This window comes from Eurosta solidaginis, chromosome X, assembly GCF_040869045.1.
Source record: "Eurosta solidaginis isolate ZX-2024a chromosome X, ASM4086904v1, whole genome shotgun sequence".
NCBI lineage: Eukaryota > Metazoa > Arthropoda > Insecta > Diptera > Tephritidae > Eurosta > Eurosta solidaginis.
The window spans coordinates 142,071,716-142,087,934 of NC_090324.1; the positions used below are offsets into that span (position 1 = coordinate 142,071,716).

Consider the following 16,219-nt stretch of genomic DNA (forward strand, 5'->3'; position numbering starts at 1 on the left):
CTGGTACGCGCTCCGTAGCCCACCGTTGCTGCTGTCGCATCGTCGCCGATCTGGTGCCGCGGCTGCTTCCATCCTTCGCTACCACGCCGACCGCTATCCTGCCGCCGTTCAGCCGCCGTGCTAATCCCGCAGCTGCTACGCCGACCGTTGGCGTATACAACAATCACCAACACTGCCGGGGCGGGTTCGACGAACACACCACCAGAAGTAACAAGCACACCGCACGACGCGAAAAAGTAAAAATAAAAGTAAAAGTTTTCAAGTAATTTTTTTTTTGAAATTTGAATGCAGTTTGTTTTCAAAATATCCACAGTACAGCGGTAATTATCATTTCTTATAATTATTTTGCTTCATTGAATAATCTGCTGTCAAACTGTGAGGTGTTGATGACGCGCTAAGTAGTACAATTTACAGAACTGGTTTAAAATTAAATAAAACTTTGTGGTGAAACAAAAGCTAAATTTTTTTTTTGATTATGCAAAATCTACACGTAGTTATATTATTTTGCAAGTGTTCAAAATTTTATTCGTTGAGTATTTTTTACGAAATTGTAAGTTTTTTAATGTGTATTATTTTTGTGCTAAAAATATATAAAAACGTGAAAAGAAGAGCCTGCCGAAAGTTCAAACCACGCTGTACCACAATAATTTTTGAATTTCTACAATAACTCAAAATTATTGCATATAACTCAAATGATTCTTCATCCCCGTAGGTCCCCCTTTTGATATAATGACGATCAAAAAGAGGGAGTTGTTTGAGGGGTGGATTGCAGAACGTGACAAAAAGCAAAAGGATAAAGCCATTTTAGACCACGTGTGTACTATTTTAGGGAGGGAGTAAATATAGACGAGGGATTGTATGATGAATGCTGCAGTAAAGTTCGAATTTTTGTATCAAACTTTGTATGAGATGGATTCAAGAGAATTACACCAAAGTTAATTTTCTTGGAAAGTTTGCTTCATGGTTTGAAGAAGATAAGAAATGTAAATATAGGTATGTTCAATTGTGAAAAAAGAGCAAGATAGGCTATAAGAAAGTTTTTGTTTGAGGTAAATTCAAAATTTTTGGAGTGGGGGTCCAACCGACAACGCAGACAACTAGGCCGAAAAATAGCCAAGGACTACGTCCTCGCATTGGAAACGCTGACCACCTCGAGCGAATCTACAATGGCCTACGCATTGAATACCGCCTCTTCCTTAAGCGCAGCGAGTTAAGGATGATCGACGAGCTCCTGGAAATAATGGAGGAGTATGAGCTTCTAAAAATCGTGGAAGCGAAACAGGGCAAAGTGGTAGTCCACAGCCTGTATTATTTTCAAACGGAGTACGATAGCAAAGGGTGCTGCTGGTGCTGCAAGGAACGCGGACACCGCCACTTCCAATGCAGGGCCTCTGAAGAATGTTCTTCCCAAGTGTCGACAAGAAAACATCCTCTCGAGGGACTGTCCATGCCGCTCAACCAGCCAATCCACCGATTATAACACACCCAGGGCGCCATCAAACTATATGAGAGCAAGCCACCAAGCATCATTTGTGCGGTCACAGAAGCCAATGGAACCACCAGCCTGCGAGCCTAATGTCGAAATGCAAGTGGATGACCGTTTCTACATTCCAGTAACCATCGAGGGCATGAGCGTGCACGCACTAGTGGACACTGGCGCCAGCATACCATACGTCGACGAGTCAGTACGGAATCACTTGGAGAGAACCAACATCAAACCACGTCTTAACCAGCGGAGCATACAACTAGCAGACCAGACGTGTGTCTATAGCTCGAACTCCTACCCAGCGAGGATTGTGTAGCAAGGAGGAAAAACTAGCACAATGACGTCCGTCTTCCCGAACCTGGCAGAACGGATGATCTTAGGAATGGACTTTCTACGGGAAAGGGGAATCACCCTCACGCTAGATGGCCAGCCGTTAGAAGTAACCTTGACCAGGAGATCAGCCGAGCTAGACGCACTATGTGCAATTACCAGCCGGGATCACGTGAATAATGGTAAAAAACCGGAGCAGGAAACTTTTTCAGCGCACCACCAGAAGCGATTGAACAAAACCGTTGACAAATCATTGCAGCTGAACATTAGACCATCCTCAAACATAATCGACCGCTGAAACAACGCTTCTATCCCCGTTACGCGGCTATACAAAAATACAGCTTCGATAAAGAGTACGGAAAAGGAGCGAGGAACGCGATATGCAATGCGCCCTCCCGCTGCCCGTTACAGAACACCAAACCAGATATATCGTACGCAATAAAAGCAGTACCAGTGGCCAGCCAACCGAGTTAAAGTTCAAGGGGTACCAATTTTTTCGGGCCATACCTGATGATCATAATGAAATCACAACAGGAGGAAGATGGGAACAACTCCAAGGTGTCAAAGAAAGCAAAAAGAAGAAGAAGAATGATCACAAGCTAGGTATTAAATTAAATTAATTAAATACTCTGTGAGTTTTAAGCACAATGAAATTGTAATTATTTTTATGTTGTACACACGAATTAAACCTGAGATGTAAATTTTTCTAAATTAATTCTCTTAGATATACATAAGTGGAATGATTCTGTATATTTTTAGAAAAAGAGAAAAAAATATTTAATAAAGTGTGTCGCACACATGCACACCTGCATAATACCAAGGCCATGCCTGAAGATCCATCTTTCCCTACAGCAACTTTCCGTCAACCGAAGTGGGAGGGGGACTGTAACGTTGCGTTCCAATAATATAACCCCCACTGTACCTCCTTTCTTACTTGCGCCTGAAACTATGCTCATATAGTATAGTATACAGCTGATGGCAGGCAGTTACAGCAACAAGGCAACCACCATACGACGATCGGCAGTAAATGGCAATATGCAGAAGTGCCAAAGTAGCGGTGCATTTCCTAAGTGCTCTATAACGCAGGCCGTATAAAAGGAGCGAATTTTCCATCAGCAATTGAGTCCTCGCAGGTGAGCCAGTGGGAGTTGTTGTCTTTTTAAATACATAATTACCACTCCGGCTAGCTAGCTGACCGGAGGAGGGCGCTGTCATGGCGCGGGTCACCCTTCACCTGGCCTGGACGACAGGAGTGGTGTCTTCACACTATTCCCCTCCGTCGCCCACCCAGGTGTCGATTGGCACGACGCCGAACGACCAGGCGACCCCTCTCCCCTCATATCTGGTGTAGTAAGCTGACCGGAGCGGGTGCCTAAGGCATATCTGACCACTCCCACTAGCGAGCTGGGGAGAAGAGGGTGCGGCCGTGACGCGAGTCACCCCTGGCTGTGCCTGGATGACAGGAGTGGTGTCTTCGTACTATCTGCCTCCGTCGCCTTGGTTCGGTGAGGAGTGACCCGCAGCTCGAACGATCGCACCACCCCCTCTCCACGGCTTTGGCTCCGGCCGTGAACCGATGCGTGCGCACATGGGCCTACCGGTGTGCCTCTAAGGTGCACTTCCGCCCCAACTACGGATCGATCTACGGTGACTCGGCTGGTACAGTCCCGCCCCCTTGCGCACCTTCTATCTAGCGTGCAAGTAGTGAGGCGGGGGTGTCCAGCGGTGGAGCTAGCTTTAACCGAGTCCTCGCAGTCTGCCGTAGGTCACCGATCTGTCCGATCCCGCCGACGACTACCCCTAACGTCCGATCCCGCCCACGACTACCCCTACCAGAACAACCAACCGCTGCCCAGGTAAACCCGTTACCAGCATACCTCCCTTCCCGCCTTTGCCCTGGTACACGCTCCATAGCCCACCGCTGCTGCTGTCGCATCGTCGCCCATCTGGTGCCGCCGCTGCTTCCATCACGACGTTCTTCCGTCGTGCTGATGCCGCCGCTGCTACGACGACCGTAGGCTGTCCGCTATGCTACCGCCGTTCAGCCGCCGTGCTGATCCCGACGCTTATTTTTATTCAGTAGGGGTTTGAGAGACCTTTACTCAACTCTGGATTGATTGAGCGTCACTCCAGCCTTAGACAAAACCCACCTCATACAACATAAAATAAATTTTGTTTTATTGTTAAAGAAGGTGTCAGCAACCAATGTCACTGGTCATTATATCATTAATCGTCGGAGAGATACCACCAGTTATCAGTAAACCAAACCCCACGCGCACCATGACGTCTCCAAAGCCAGTACCAACCTGCACCGTAGGAAGGATAATGGTGGAGGGAGCTAGCGGAGGGCAAAAATATATGAGTAAAGAATCGATAAACGCAAACGCAAACCTAGGAATTATTAAAAAAAAAATACCAACAAAGATGAGAATCTATAAAAATCTATAAAAAATCAATACGCCAAAATATAGCTCATATACGAGATAAATAAGGGAGTATTCGACCTCCGTAGTTGGGGGGCGGGGGGAGGGGCGTGAGGACCAAATGCTGACACTAAATTTGGCCCACACAACATTGTTACGGCATCATAAAGCTGAGCGAAGCCAGCAACACACAACATTATCATCGAAACATCAGGCTGAGCGAAGCCAGCAACATGATCACACAACAGACATATTATATCTATATCAAGACAAGCACGCAAATACACAACGCAATAAACTAGGCCATACCAACTTGAACAGTAACATCAAACAGCAAGACATCCAAGTCATATGACAACAACAACTAGAGTTTCTATTGTTAATACAACAACAACAACAATAACAGCTTCTAACGAAGCACGACCGATCGTAACAACACGGTCGCAACATGTCGTCGAACAAACAAAAATTATAAACACATCTTCAATAATAGGACGAACACAGCAGGAAAGCAGGCAGTCAGCACAGAGCTGTAGCAGCAAACGGATCTAAGCTGAAGAGTGATAGCTCGCAAATCGGTATAACAAATGTGAGACATCATCATTCAGATTAGACGTGAACTGAGCCAAACCAAGTGAACACAGTGAAAGAGACGTGAACGAAGGTTATTACGCCGAAGCAGCGAACCACGCCAGCAACAGAGCGAGTGAACGAGAAGCAAACGAGGATTATTACGCCGACGTTAACGCAGCTAACCACGCCAGCAACAGAGCTATCCCCGCTCATCAAACGGTTGTTTTCGGCGCTGTGGTTAATAATCGGATCTACGAGCGGATGCTGAAAGCCGGTAAATAGGTTTTAACCAATGCGGGACATCACCACCCGACGTAGACGCAGACTGAGCCGTACTTGAGTTTTGTGGTTTTCCCCGCTCAATACGCTTAAGGCTGTGCTCCGCCGACCCGCCACAGTCGACCACGAGGTGACCCGTAGTTACATCAAAGCCATCGCTGCCCAGCAAACGATACCGCCCGCCGCTGTGGATAATAATCGGATCTACGAGCGGATGGTGATAGCCGGTAAATAGGTGTTAACAAATGCGGGACATCACCACCCGACCTAGACGCAGACTGGGCCGCACTTTAGTGTTGCAGTTTTCCCCGCTCATTATATGCCTAACGCTGCGCTCCGCCGACCCATCACAGTCGACCGCGAGATGACCTACAATAGCGGGGGCTCTCACTCCGTCAGAGCGCCAACAGCAATAGGGCGTCGACATCGGCAGCATCGCATCAAAATAGAGCTTCCTGAGCGACAGAATACTCATCACAACCGAGCGTCCTCAGCGACAGAATAACAACCGCGACAGCGAGCGCAGTAACAGCGCAAATGGCAACAGAGTGTCCACAATACCCATCACTACCGAGCGTCCTCAACGACAGAATACTAACCGCGACAACCAGCGCACAGTGGCGCCTCTGCCGTTAAAGCATGGCAAAAATCCAAAAAATTATGAAAGCGTTCGCTAAATCTAATACATGTTTCTAATAGAGAATTTTCCAGGGATCAAGAATATATAACTGTTTTTATAGTTTACCAGGTAGAGCCGCTCAAATTTGACCAATTTTCAACATTGGGAAAAATTTGAAATTTTTCTTCTTTTTCGTTGTATTTAAAATAGTTTTGTGAGTAAATAAGGCGGCCAGCTGTCGTTTTCTTGTATAGCAATTAAAGATGATTTTATTTAGGATTGAAACAAAAAAAAATTGTTTTTTTTTTTTTTGTTAAAAGTTGGCGGATATACCTGTTTTCCGAAATGCCTATTTTTAGGCCCTTTTTAAAACTTTGTTGGAAAAAAAAAATGTTAAAATATGTGCTCCGTCAAATTAACAGTAGTTATTTGTGAAATATTCAGTTACCTAAATTCATAAAGTCTACTTGCGTCCAGCTGCAACTTCACTTTTTACACCAAATAAAGTTAAACAACCTTGGGCATAAATACGCGCCTGAGCAGGTATATATTATTCAGTACGGCCGTAAGGTCGTTTTTGTTATTGGAATTTGTTAAAAACATAAATTTTTTTAGTTACGAATTGTATACCTGAAATTCATCCATCATGCAATGCACATTATCATTCGTCTTTTGGATTATGGAACTAAGTATTCTGTTTACTTAAATAAAGTGAATAGTATTTTGAAATATAGTTCACAGATTACTATTTAGTCAGAAACACTCGAACCCAGTCCTAATATGTATGTAGAAAACATGAAACAATTTGCGGTGTTTAAATCTACAAAGTCAAGACGGGACTTCGTTGAGGCTATTATGAGAGAATTAGCGAGTGAAACAAGCATTAAAGAAATGGAAGGCCTGGAAGAAAAAATTGGTTTACAATACATTATGATAGAAAGAAAATGGAAGGACGTCTATCGTAACAATTCAAAATTTCTAAGTAAGAATGAAAAGTGGCTAGCTGACAAAACTTTTTTGGATGAAGAAACGCCTAGCACGTCAACCAATCCAACTAGAGGGAGACCAACAAAACCCATAGAAGAGTATTCTACCTACACAAGGAAATGGAAACTGTCTGATACCTCAAAAGCTATGGCCACGACTCGTCTTTCAGAAGCACTGGTTATTAAATATAAAAAACACGAATAAAACGTGAAGTCTCATATAACAGAAGCAGTTGCGGTGGCAAGTCCAGTGCGACTGACGAGGATCAAAAACAACTTTCCCACACCACCAAATGCGCTACCTAGGAAATACACTCCCGAAGAAGCTTTGGCGCTGTTTATAGATATCGGTTTAACGAAGAAAAAATATATTATATTGCGTAAGTCATTATTGCAACGTAATGCCGATATTTTACCTGGATACAAAAAAATTACTCAAGCCAAGAAATAACCGAATTATCAGCTGAAATTGAGCTACAAATGGATCATACGTCTACACGACTCCTTCAAAGTTTTACTGAAGAAAAGTTGAAATCACTGCCAAAGGAGCTAGCCTTGATAACTAAGTGGGGCTGTGATGGATCATCAGGACAAAGCGCATATAAACAAAGAATATATGTAGGCGATGAAACAATTACAGATAGTAATATGTTTATGGCTACTATTGTTCCATTACGATTAAAAGGTGAAGCTTCAGAATATTGGAAAAATCCACGTCCGTCATCAACTATATTGTGCCACCCGATATTATTTAAATACGAGAAGGGGTCTTGAAAATCTTGATGATTCAATAACTGACAAACTAAATTATGAGTATGGAATATCTCCTTTGCATGCTAGGATAAGATGTATGGAATTTCTTTTAAGCTGGCTTATACACTACCACAACAAGGAGAAGTTTTCGACGACAATACAACATGTAAGGAGAAACAAAACAGGAGAAAAAAAATAATTCAGAATGTATTCTATAAAGAGATTGGCCTTAGAGTTGACTGTCCAAAGTATGGATACGGAAATACAAATGATGGTAACTCCTCAAGAAGTTTTTTTGAAAACGATGAAGTGACTGCTCGCATAACAGGAGTTGATAGGGATATTGTGAAAAAATTGGGAGTAATTTTAAATATTTTAAACTGCCGTGAACCAGTTAATGGACCCAAATTTGGAGAATATGCATCTAAAACTACAGAGTTGCTGCATCAAAAGTATCCTGAGAAGAAACTTACACCAACGGTACATATAATTTCAGCACATGGAAAAGATTTAATAGAGTACCAGTGCTTACCATTAGGAGAATTGTAGGAAGAAGCTCAAGAATCTAAGATAAAGGATTAAAAAGGATATAGATGTATGAACACCTGCAAAGTATCACGAGTTAGACAAAACGAAGACCTTTTCAATATGTTAGCTATCTCTTCTGATCCAGTCATATCATCTATGAGGTATGTAAGAACACAAAAAGATCTTACAGATGCGTATAGCTTAGAAATGGTTCCAGTGACGATGACTATGTTAAGATAAAATAAGTTTCTCACAACAATGGAAAAAAGATTTACTAATCAATTTTGTTACTTTACTGAAAAATAAGATTACATAGATATCTTTATTTCAAAAAAAAGAATTAATTTAGTAATTTATAAATATATACTTTTCGTTATTGCATTTCTCTAAAGTTTATCAAATTTATTTTAAAGCTTAGGCATTTCGCCTTCAAACGAGTATTAAATTTTTATAGAAATCAATACATCTATCGAGTTTGGTACAAATTGGTAAAGCGGTTACTAAGATCAAACTTTTTAGCATAAATGGGCAGTGCCACTCCCATTTTCCAAAATTCGTTGGCTGTTTAATCTTTAGCTCAAATAAAATTTAATTGAACCACTATCAATAACTTTTAGTTATTAATAAAATTCATATTTGGCTTGTAAATTAAAAAAAAAAATATGTAAAATTTTACGATTAATTTTGAAGCACCTTGTTATTGTGGCACCAAAAACGGACATTTGAGTTTTATAAGAGTATTGCCATTTAAAAGAAACAATACGTCTATCGATTTTGGTAGTTATTGATTACGTGACTACTTAGATACAACTTTTTATCATAAGTGGGCAGCGCCACGCTATGTTATCAAAATCATTAGTTTATCTTATTTAATGCTTAAATACGTCAATATAAGACAAATCTCATTTTATTTTTTTTATTTTTTACCAAAAACATTTTGTTTTTGCATTTTTCTAAAAATTTTCGACTTTGACGAATTTTTTGGAAGCACACTGTATCTGTGACATTCTGAACTTTCACACAATAAAACTACAAATAATTGGCTTTCATTTGCATTTTAAATTTTCTTCATTGGTTCAAAAGTTATGATCGGGAGCGGGTGGACCGTTAGCCAACATAAGTAATATAGGAAACCAACGCAAGCAAACACGCGGGAAGGCACACCAGCGGGCCTCGGGTAGACCGTTAAAAAGCAGGCCGGGCCGTTGCTCAGTACAAATACAAGGGAATGAAAAATGAGGTATATGAAATAAATATTAATTATAATACATTTAGGGAATAGTGTAAAGTAAGTTTAAATAAAGCGAATTGTACGACTTGGAAAAGGGCCCCAAACCATAAATTTAATGTGTGGAGCCATGGACAGGGCGAGTATACCCCAGCAACTATTTAAGAAGCATCGGGGCTCAGGGGAAAGCTTCGTTACAATACCAAGAGCTCTTCAGCTGCTTATGATATACATTTCGACTTAAAGAAAAGAATATTGTGGTAGAATGTACATATTTTAGCACAAATTTGTACAAATAAGTGTTCTTTCTTAAAAGAACCAGTTCACTTTAACTACTTTGATGCACTCCCTTTAATTTAACAAGTGAAAAAACTCCTAAGAAATAGCAGAGAAATCTCCCTCCCACTCACATTAATAATACCAACTTTTCTCCCATAACCGGTTTCCGCTTTTACGAACATTGTTCAGAATAAGAGGAAAGGAAGAAGTAAAAAAACTCACAAGGAATTTTTGTTTAGAATACGAGGAATGGGAGAAGGGAAGAAACTCGCAAGGAATTTTTGTTTAGAATTCGGCTGAATATCTCTGGAAGTGTGGATCGGATTAATGTGAACTAACGACAAAACGTACTGGTCAAATCCATAACTTATTATCATTTTTAGAAAAAATTTGACAATTGCATGTTAATCGTTTGGGTGAAAATGGTTTTCAGTCACTGATCATTAAAGGTAATACGGGCCCAGGTTGCTCCAAAGATATCATGAAGATTATCATATATAGCCACATACATACATCCTTTTTATATGAAGATGATTTCCTTACCTTCAGTACTTGGAATGGCGTAGATGTCAACTTCATAAACTATTTCTTTGTATTGCGCACCTTGTGGAGAGTCGGGCGGGGTATTATAGGTCCATCTATAATAAATAAGCATACAAAATGTTGTCCAGTTGATGTACTTAAAAAAAATATCTGCATTAGTTTTTGGTTCACCGTTTTCTGTGAACAATACATACAACACAAAAGCATAGAGTTGAAGAATTTAGTTGCAGTGTAAAGGAAACTCACTTGAAAGGGGGTAGTAATAAAAGTGTCTAAAACCAAAATAATGCACTAAGATCCAGGTTTTCAGTGCAAGCTCAACTCAGTTTGTCAGTCAAACTACGTTTAAACTCATTCTGCAGTTTTTCAGTCTACTTTAACTGAAGTTTTTGAAGCTGAGCTTAAGCGGCCGAGCTGCCAGGTTTAAACTCTATTTAACCTATCGGTGATACGCGTTCGTTTGAACACACAGAAAAATTTCTTACATTTTTAGTTAGCATGAATCATGTTGAATGAACATGAACAGCTCTAGTACGGAAAGCAAAAACAATTTCGAAAAATCAACACGAACATTTTAACATGAATCGTATGGTTAAAATAACATGAACTGTTTCTGCATTAGAATTACATTAGTGTGTATCCCTCACCATAAATTCGGTTTGATTTAACACGAAGAAGTGTTGTTTTCGACCGTCATCTGTCCCCCATCAAAGATTGTGAACAGAATTTTGTTCTCAAAAGAACAGAAGTTAAGTCGTGGTCAGTGTTGCCAGTATTGGTAAGGTAAAATGGCTAAAAGTTCCAAAGTACCAAAGTTCTCTTATCGAAAAAGAGAAACATTATTGTTTGTGGCATATTGGAGAAACTTTACTAGAGAACATCACGCTTTGGGAAAAACTACTTTCTGGGAATGGTAAAGGGGGTCGTACAGATCACAACTGTGAAAGTAGAACCTAAAGGAAATTCATAGTTTAGTGTATGGGTACCTACAGAAAATCTGATAAAATATATCAAATAGGAGACCCAAACACGCGTATTTACGTATAGATTAGGAATCTGGAAACATAAATTTAATATCTCAATTCGATCAAAAGTAAAGCGCGAAAACCCGTGCAAACCCCAAAAAAACTAACTTAGTAGTTAAACAAGCCATTTTATTATTTAGTTTACATTTTGGATAAAAATGTCTATGTGGTAACAGTGTTCGTTCGTTTTTCTATGCTGCGCTGCATGGCGGAAAAAAACTAGGTTGCGTCGGTAAGTATCTGATTGCTAGTTTTTTTCATAACATTTGACACAACATTCTCTAGCGTAGTACGATTTTGACATTACACCAAAGAATTACAAAAACAAAACACATGGAACGTGTGTATGTATGTCGAGCCGCGGCCACCTTGTATTGTTCCGCCATGGCTGCGCTGCCTCTTACATTATTCCGATTTTAATGTACAAGCGCATATGTACGTGGCGAAAACTGTGTGAATTTTTAATTATCCAAAACTTTATTTTCCGAAATTGTGCCAACCAAATAGGCGAACAAATAGATTTCCTTATGCCCCATTTCGACCAAGAGTCGGATGTCTTATTTGTTGAGACCCCAGAAGAAATATTAGTTTATTCTCAGAATAAAGAAGTGGAAGCTTTACGCGAAATTATTTGCGGTAGGATGCAATTTGATGAACGAGTTTTACAAAGATTTTTGGGTAAGTAATTTGTGTAATTTTTCGTGTTACCTCGGTATCAATAATCCGAAGGCGTTTGGTATTTGTTTCCTTCTGTGAAAAGATATTGGCAATCAAAGTTGCAAGTTTTCATGTGGTTGTTGTAATAACATAAGGCAAAAAGTGTTCTGCGCAGAAATACTGGGCATGGCGTCGTTTGATACCTATTCCGACATTTTTGGACGTATTTTAGGAGTTTTACAATTGCTTTGGCAATTTAGAAATTTTTTAATGAAACGATTTTTTTTTAATTTTTAGATTGTGGCTTAGATGCTGAAAGCATGTGTCTTCTAAACGATGCTGACTTGGCAGACATTTTCCCAAAGACAGAGATTGGGCTAAGAATAAAATTCAGGGAGCGGCTTTCACACTGGCGCCAAAACGAAGTAAGTTTTAATGTTTATGTATTTGCCTGATTGTAATAAGGGGTATTCATGTTTAATTGCATATGGGTTGTAAATTTCCGAATCGTGAGCGCCCTTTCTATTCAATGAGCAAATCAGCTGTTCGATAGCGTGCTGTCAGACGTTCAGTATTTAATGACGTGATCCACTGATTGCGATCCATATTGACTGTGTAGTAAGGCATCGAACGCCGAAGATTTTTGGCAATCCCGGGATTTCGGTATTTTAAAATAACAATTTTTCGGGGTTGTTTCAGATATCGTCAAAAAATGTCGGGAGGGGTATTGAAAAATGCGTTTTGACTTCGGTATGCATAATGCTAAAGCGAAGACCCGATATTTTATTTCTGTAAAAAGATATTTGGGACCCGGTAAAATTATTAGTTCTCTGCCAATAACTTTTCACTGAAAAATATTTAGAAATTGTGAAATCTGGATCACGGATCACAATACTTTCAATGAATATTGACTGTGTTGCGTGCTTTTGTGATCCACACTTTGCGTTCGCACATATTTGACCATGAGATGGTAAAATACACATACTTAACGATACTCACGATCCATATTGACCGTCTGACAGCACTCATGTCAAACATTGCATTCCAATGCGATAAATAGCTATGCAATAGATTTTTTGTATCGCATTCTGCAAATGCCTTGACATTGTTTTGCTATGCAACGATGCAATACCATTGCGTCGTGATCGTGAATACCATTGTTATCTTTTTAGGCGCCCACTCTTTCGCCTCTCAGTTCGAATAGGAGCGAGATGACTTCCTTTGAAGACTTCAAAAATTCCGAAATAGCACAAAACAACTTAGAGGAGATTCTGAATGCCTCGCCTAAAGGCAAAAATATAATTAATTACCACAAAGAAAACTTCTTTCTGCTGGACAGTCATCGCGAAGCTTTGATTGGGATAATTGTGAACTATTTCACCGAAAAAAACGAATGCATGGCAATGAAAGATATTGCAAACTTTTCAGAGCAAATAATAACTTTGTTTCCCTCTGAAAATATGGTAAGTTCATTATAAAGTTGTAGGTCATAGCAGGAATTACCATTTGCTCGAGCATATCCAAAGTACCGATTAGTATTACTGGCGACATAATGCAATGCCGCGCAGCGTTACACAGTCATAATGCAATGCGGCGCTATAATGCAATGCAGCGCAGCATTACACAGTGGACCTACATTCAATGAAATATAAATTTCTATTTTAATTGGTGCGTCTTATAAATTTATTTAATTCGTATATTGTGGACCTACATACATTAATTCAAATATAATTTTTTATTTTATGTGGTGCGTTTTATAATTTGGTATGTTGTGGACCTACACTCAATCAAATAGAAATTTCTATTTTAAGTGGCGCATCTTATAATTTTATGGAAATTGTGTAGATTAGATGTCAACTCGAAAAACACGTCGGAAAATGCGCCAAAGGACGCGGAATGTGAATCCACGAGCGGAAAACTAATATATTCAGAGGTTTGCGAAACGCGTCTTTTGGTACCTTTCCCGACATTTTTCGGGTTGACGTGCAATCTACACAATTACCAATTTTATTTAATTCGTATGTTGTGGACCTACACTCAATCAAATATAAATTTTTATTTTATATAGCGCTATTATTGCAACCGCCGGGAGGGCAAAAATCCTACAGGAAAGTTGTACGATAAGGCAACAAACGTTCGTAGAAAACTTAACAAGAAACTAGAACATATATTATTGGATGATACAGATCTTTCATCAAGAAAGGATTTGGCCCCCTGTACCAGTGGTAATATTTTTTATTTCACTAACACAATTCCTTTGAATATATCTTTAACTCACCATTTTACTTTATAGATCAGAATGCAGTTGCGGACAAATTGTGGCTTGCACACAATATGGAGCCCTGGAGTGAAGTTGTTAAGAAGTGGAATGCAACGATCGAAATAAGGCAACAGGATATTTTCAATAGAAAAGTAAATATTTTTACTGATTGGCCGCTGCTTAAAAACTCACTTGGATATACATTGGTTAGTTAAACTACATACACTTCTACCCAAATTTATTTAATTTTTATAGTTTTATTATTATTTCAAATTTTAGATTGAAATAGATTTTATAGCAAAGTACAAAGACAGTGCAAATAATTTGATCAATGAATGGCCGGATATTAGACGACTTATTATTCCCTATATGAGAGACAAAATTAAGGATAATGCATCAAACAACATGCTACTCATGATTGATGAAAATGTTGATTCGGGTAAATTGTATACTAGGCTAATGTTGACGTAATTTTAAATTTATTTTTCTTTTAGATTCAACCGACTGTATAATAACTTTACTTATGCATTCTATACTAAAACCACCACTAATTTCAACTGGTAATACTCCCAATAGTAAGAGATTTAAATGGAAACCATCTATATGTGACGCCCAAAACGTCACAGTGCTGCACTGTGAATATATAAATGACTACCAAAGACGGTATGACGAATTAAAAAGCAAAGCTATGGAAAAATGTACTACACTGCAACCACTTATATTGGTTATAGGCGAAGAATTGAAAAGCTTAGAAAGTTATTATATTGTTTTTGATGGTGTACTGTATAAAGTACCAACATTTGTTAGAGCGCTTGATCTTTTATTTAAATTATTTCATGTATTCAACCTTAAATACCCAATAGAAGCTAAATTTTTGCACGACTTCATGGAAAAATACTTTTTTAAATTCGACTGCTCAGTTAACTCTAATTTACTGTTGTTAATTAATTATTTGGGAAATGCAAAAAAAATGTCTAACTAAATCCGCAAAATGTTTAAGTGCTTTGCTTGTAATTTTAGTGGACATAATCCAAAATTATTAGTCCACCATTTAAAATCATTCCATGTGTGTAGTAAGATAAAAAATTTTATTTGTACTATACCTGAATGTGGTCAATATTTTTCAAACATGTATTCATTTCAAAATCATTTAAACAGAGTTCACCGAACTGTACATACCAAATCAGCTCAAGACTGCATTACTAATAACAGTAGCTGCAAAATTTATCAAAATAACCACATCATTTCAAGTTTACAAAACAATACACTACAGCATATAGTAAGTTCAGTTACAGTAAATGATCAAATTAATAAATTAAATTCTTTGCAAAGCAATAGAGTGCCAAATATGAATTTCAATCAGTTTGTATTATCTTTGCATAACAAAAACAATTTTACAAGAAAAGATGTTTTTTCTATTGTACAGGATATGCATGAGATCATTTTAAAGCCAATCCAAGAACATGTTTTGAAATTTATGGCGCCCTATATTGAAGATCATAACAATAGAATAAATGCAGAAAATAATTTCCAAAAAATTTTCTCTAATTTTCAAAATATAACTAAACAATACCGTTTTTTCAAATTACTTGAACGTGAAAAGATTTTTGCTCCTCCCACTGCATATATAATAAATGAAGAAATTTCTGAAATAATAGTAAATAACAATCCCGGACTACATTCAAATAAGGTTACAGGCGTTTTAATGCCAATCGAATTTCAAATCAAAAAATATTTCGAAACTAAAAATAACTTATACTTAACATTAGAAAATATAAAAATTATACAGTCAAAGCAGGATGTGTATGCAAATGTTATTAATGGTGAAACCTGGAAACAAAAAATGTTAAGCTTTAAAAATAAATTGGTTATTCCATACGTGTTATATTTCGATGAGTTTGGAATTGGTAATCCATTGGGCTCCCATGCTTGTAATCAATCAGTATGTGGTATTTATTATAACTTTCCAACAATTCCCAACCATCATTTATCAACGTTAGAAAACATATTTGTAGCAGGTTTTTTTAAATCACATGATCGAAAAGAATGCGGCAATATTTATTCATTTAAACCACTAATAAAAGTTATTCAACATTTAGAAGCGGAAGGCATAGTTTTAACTACTGCTGAGGGTGAATTTCATGTTTTCTTTGTCCTTGCTCTTATAACTGGCGATAACTTGTGATTAAACTCTATATTGGGGTTTACTAGTAGTTTTAATTCAAACTTCTATTGTCGTAACTGTAAAAG

The 16,219-nt window shown here is 38.5% G+C and overlaps 1 protein-coding gene across 10 annotated transcripts in view; it reads right to left on the minus strand.

Moving 5' to 3' along the window:
• The window catches only part of PIP4K (phosphatidylinositol 5-phosphate 4-kinase), a 1,849,876-nt gene that overhangs the window by 642,864 nt on the left and 1,190,793 nt on the right, over positions 1-16,219 (minus strand). For 8 of the 10 annotated variants that reach the window (XM_067758108.1, XM_067758111.1, XM_067758104.1 and 5 more), the window contains one exon: positions 10,028-10,122. In XM_067758108.1, the coding sequence (XP_067614209.1) occupies positions 10,028-10,122 (95 nt within the window). Of the gene's footprint in view, positions 1-10,027; positions 10,164-16,219 lie in introns of all 10 variants that reach the window. The other 2 variants (XR_010947853.1, XR_010947854.1) reach the window with 1 other exon arrangement.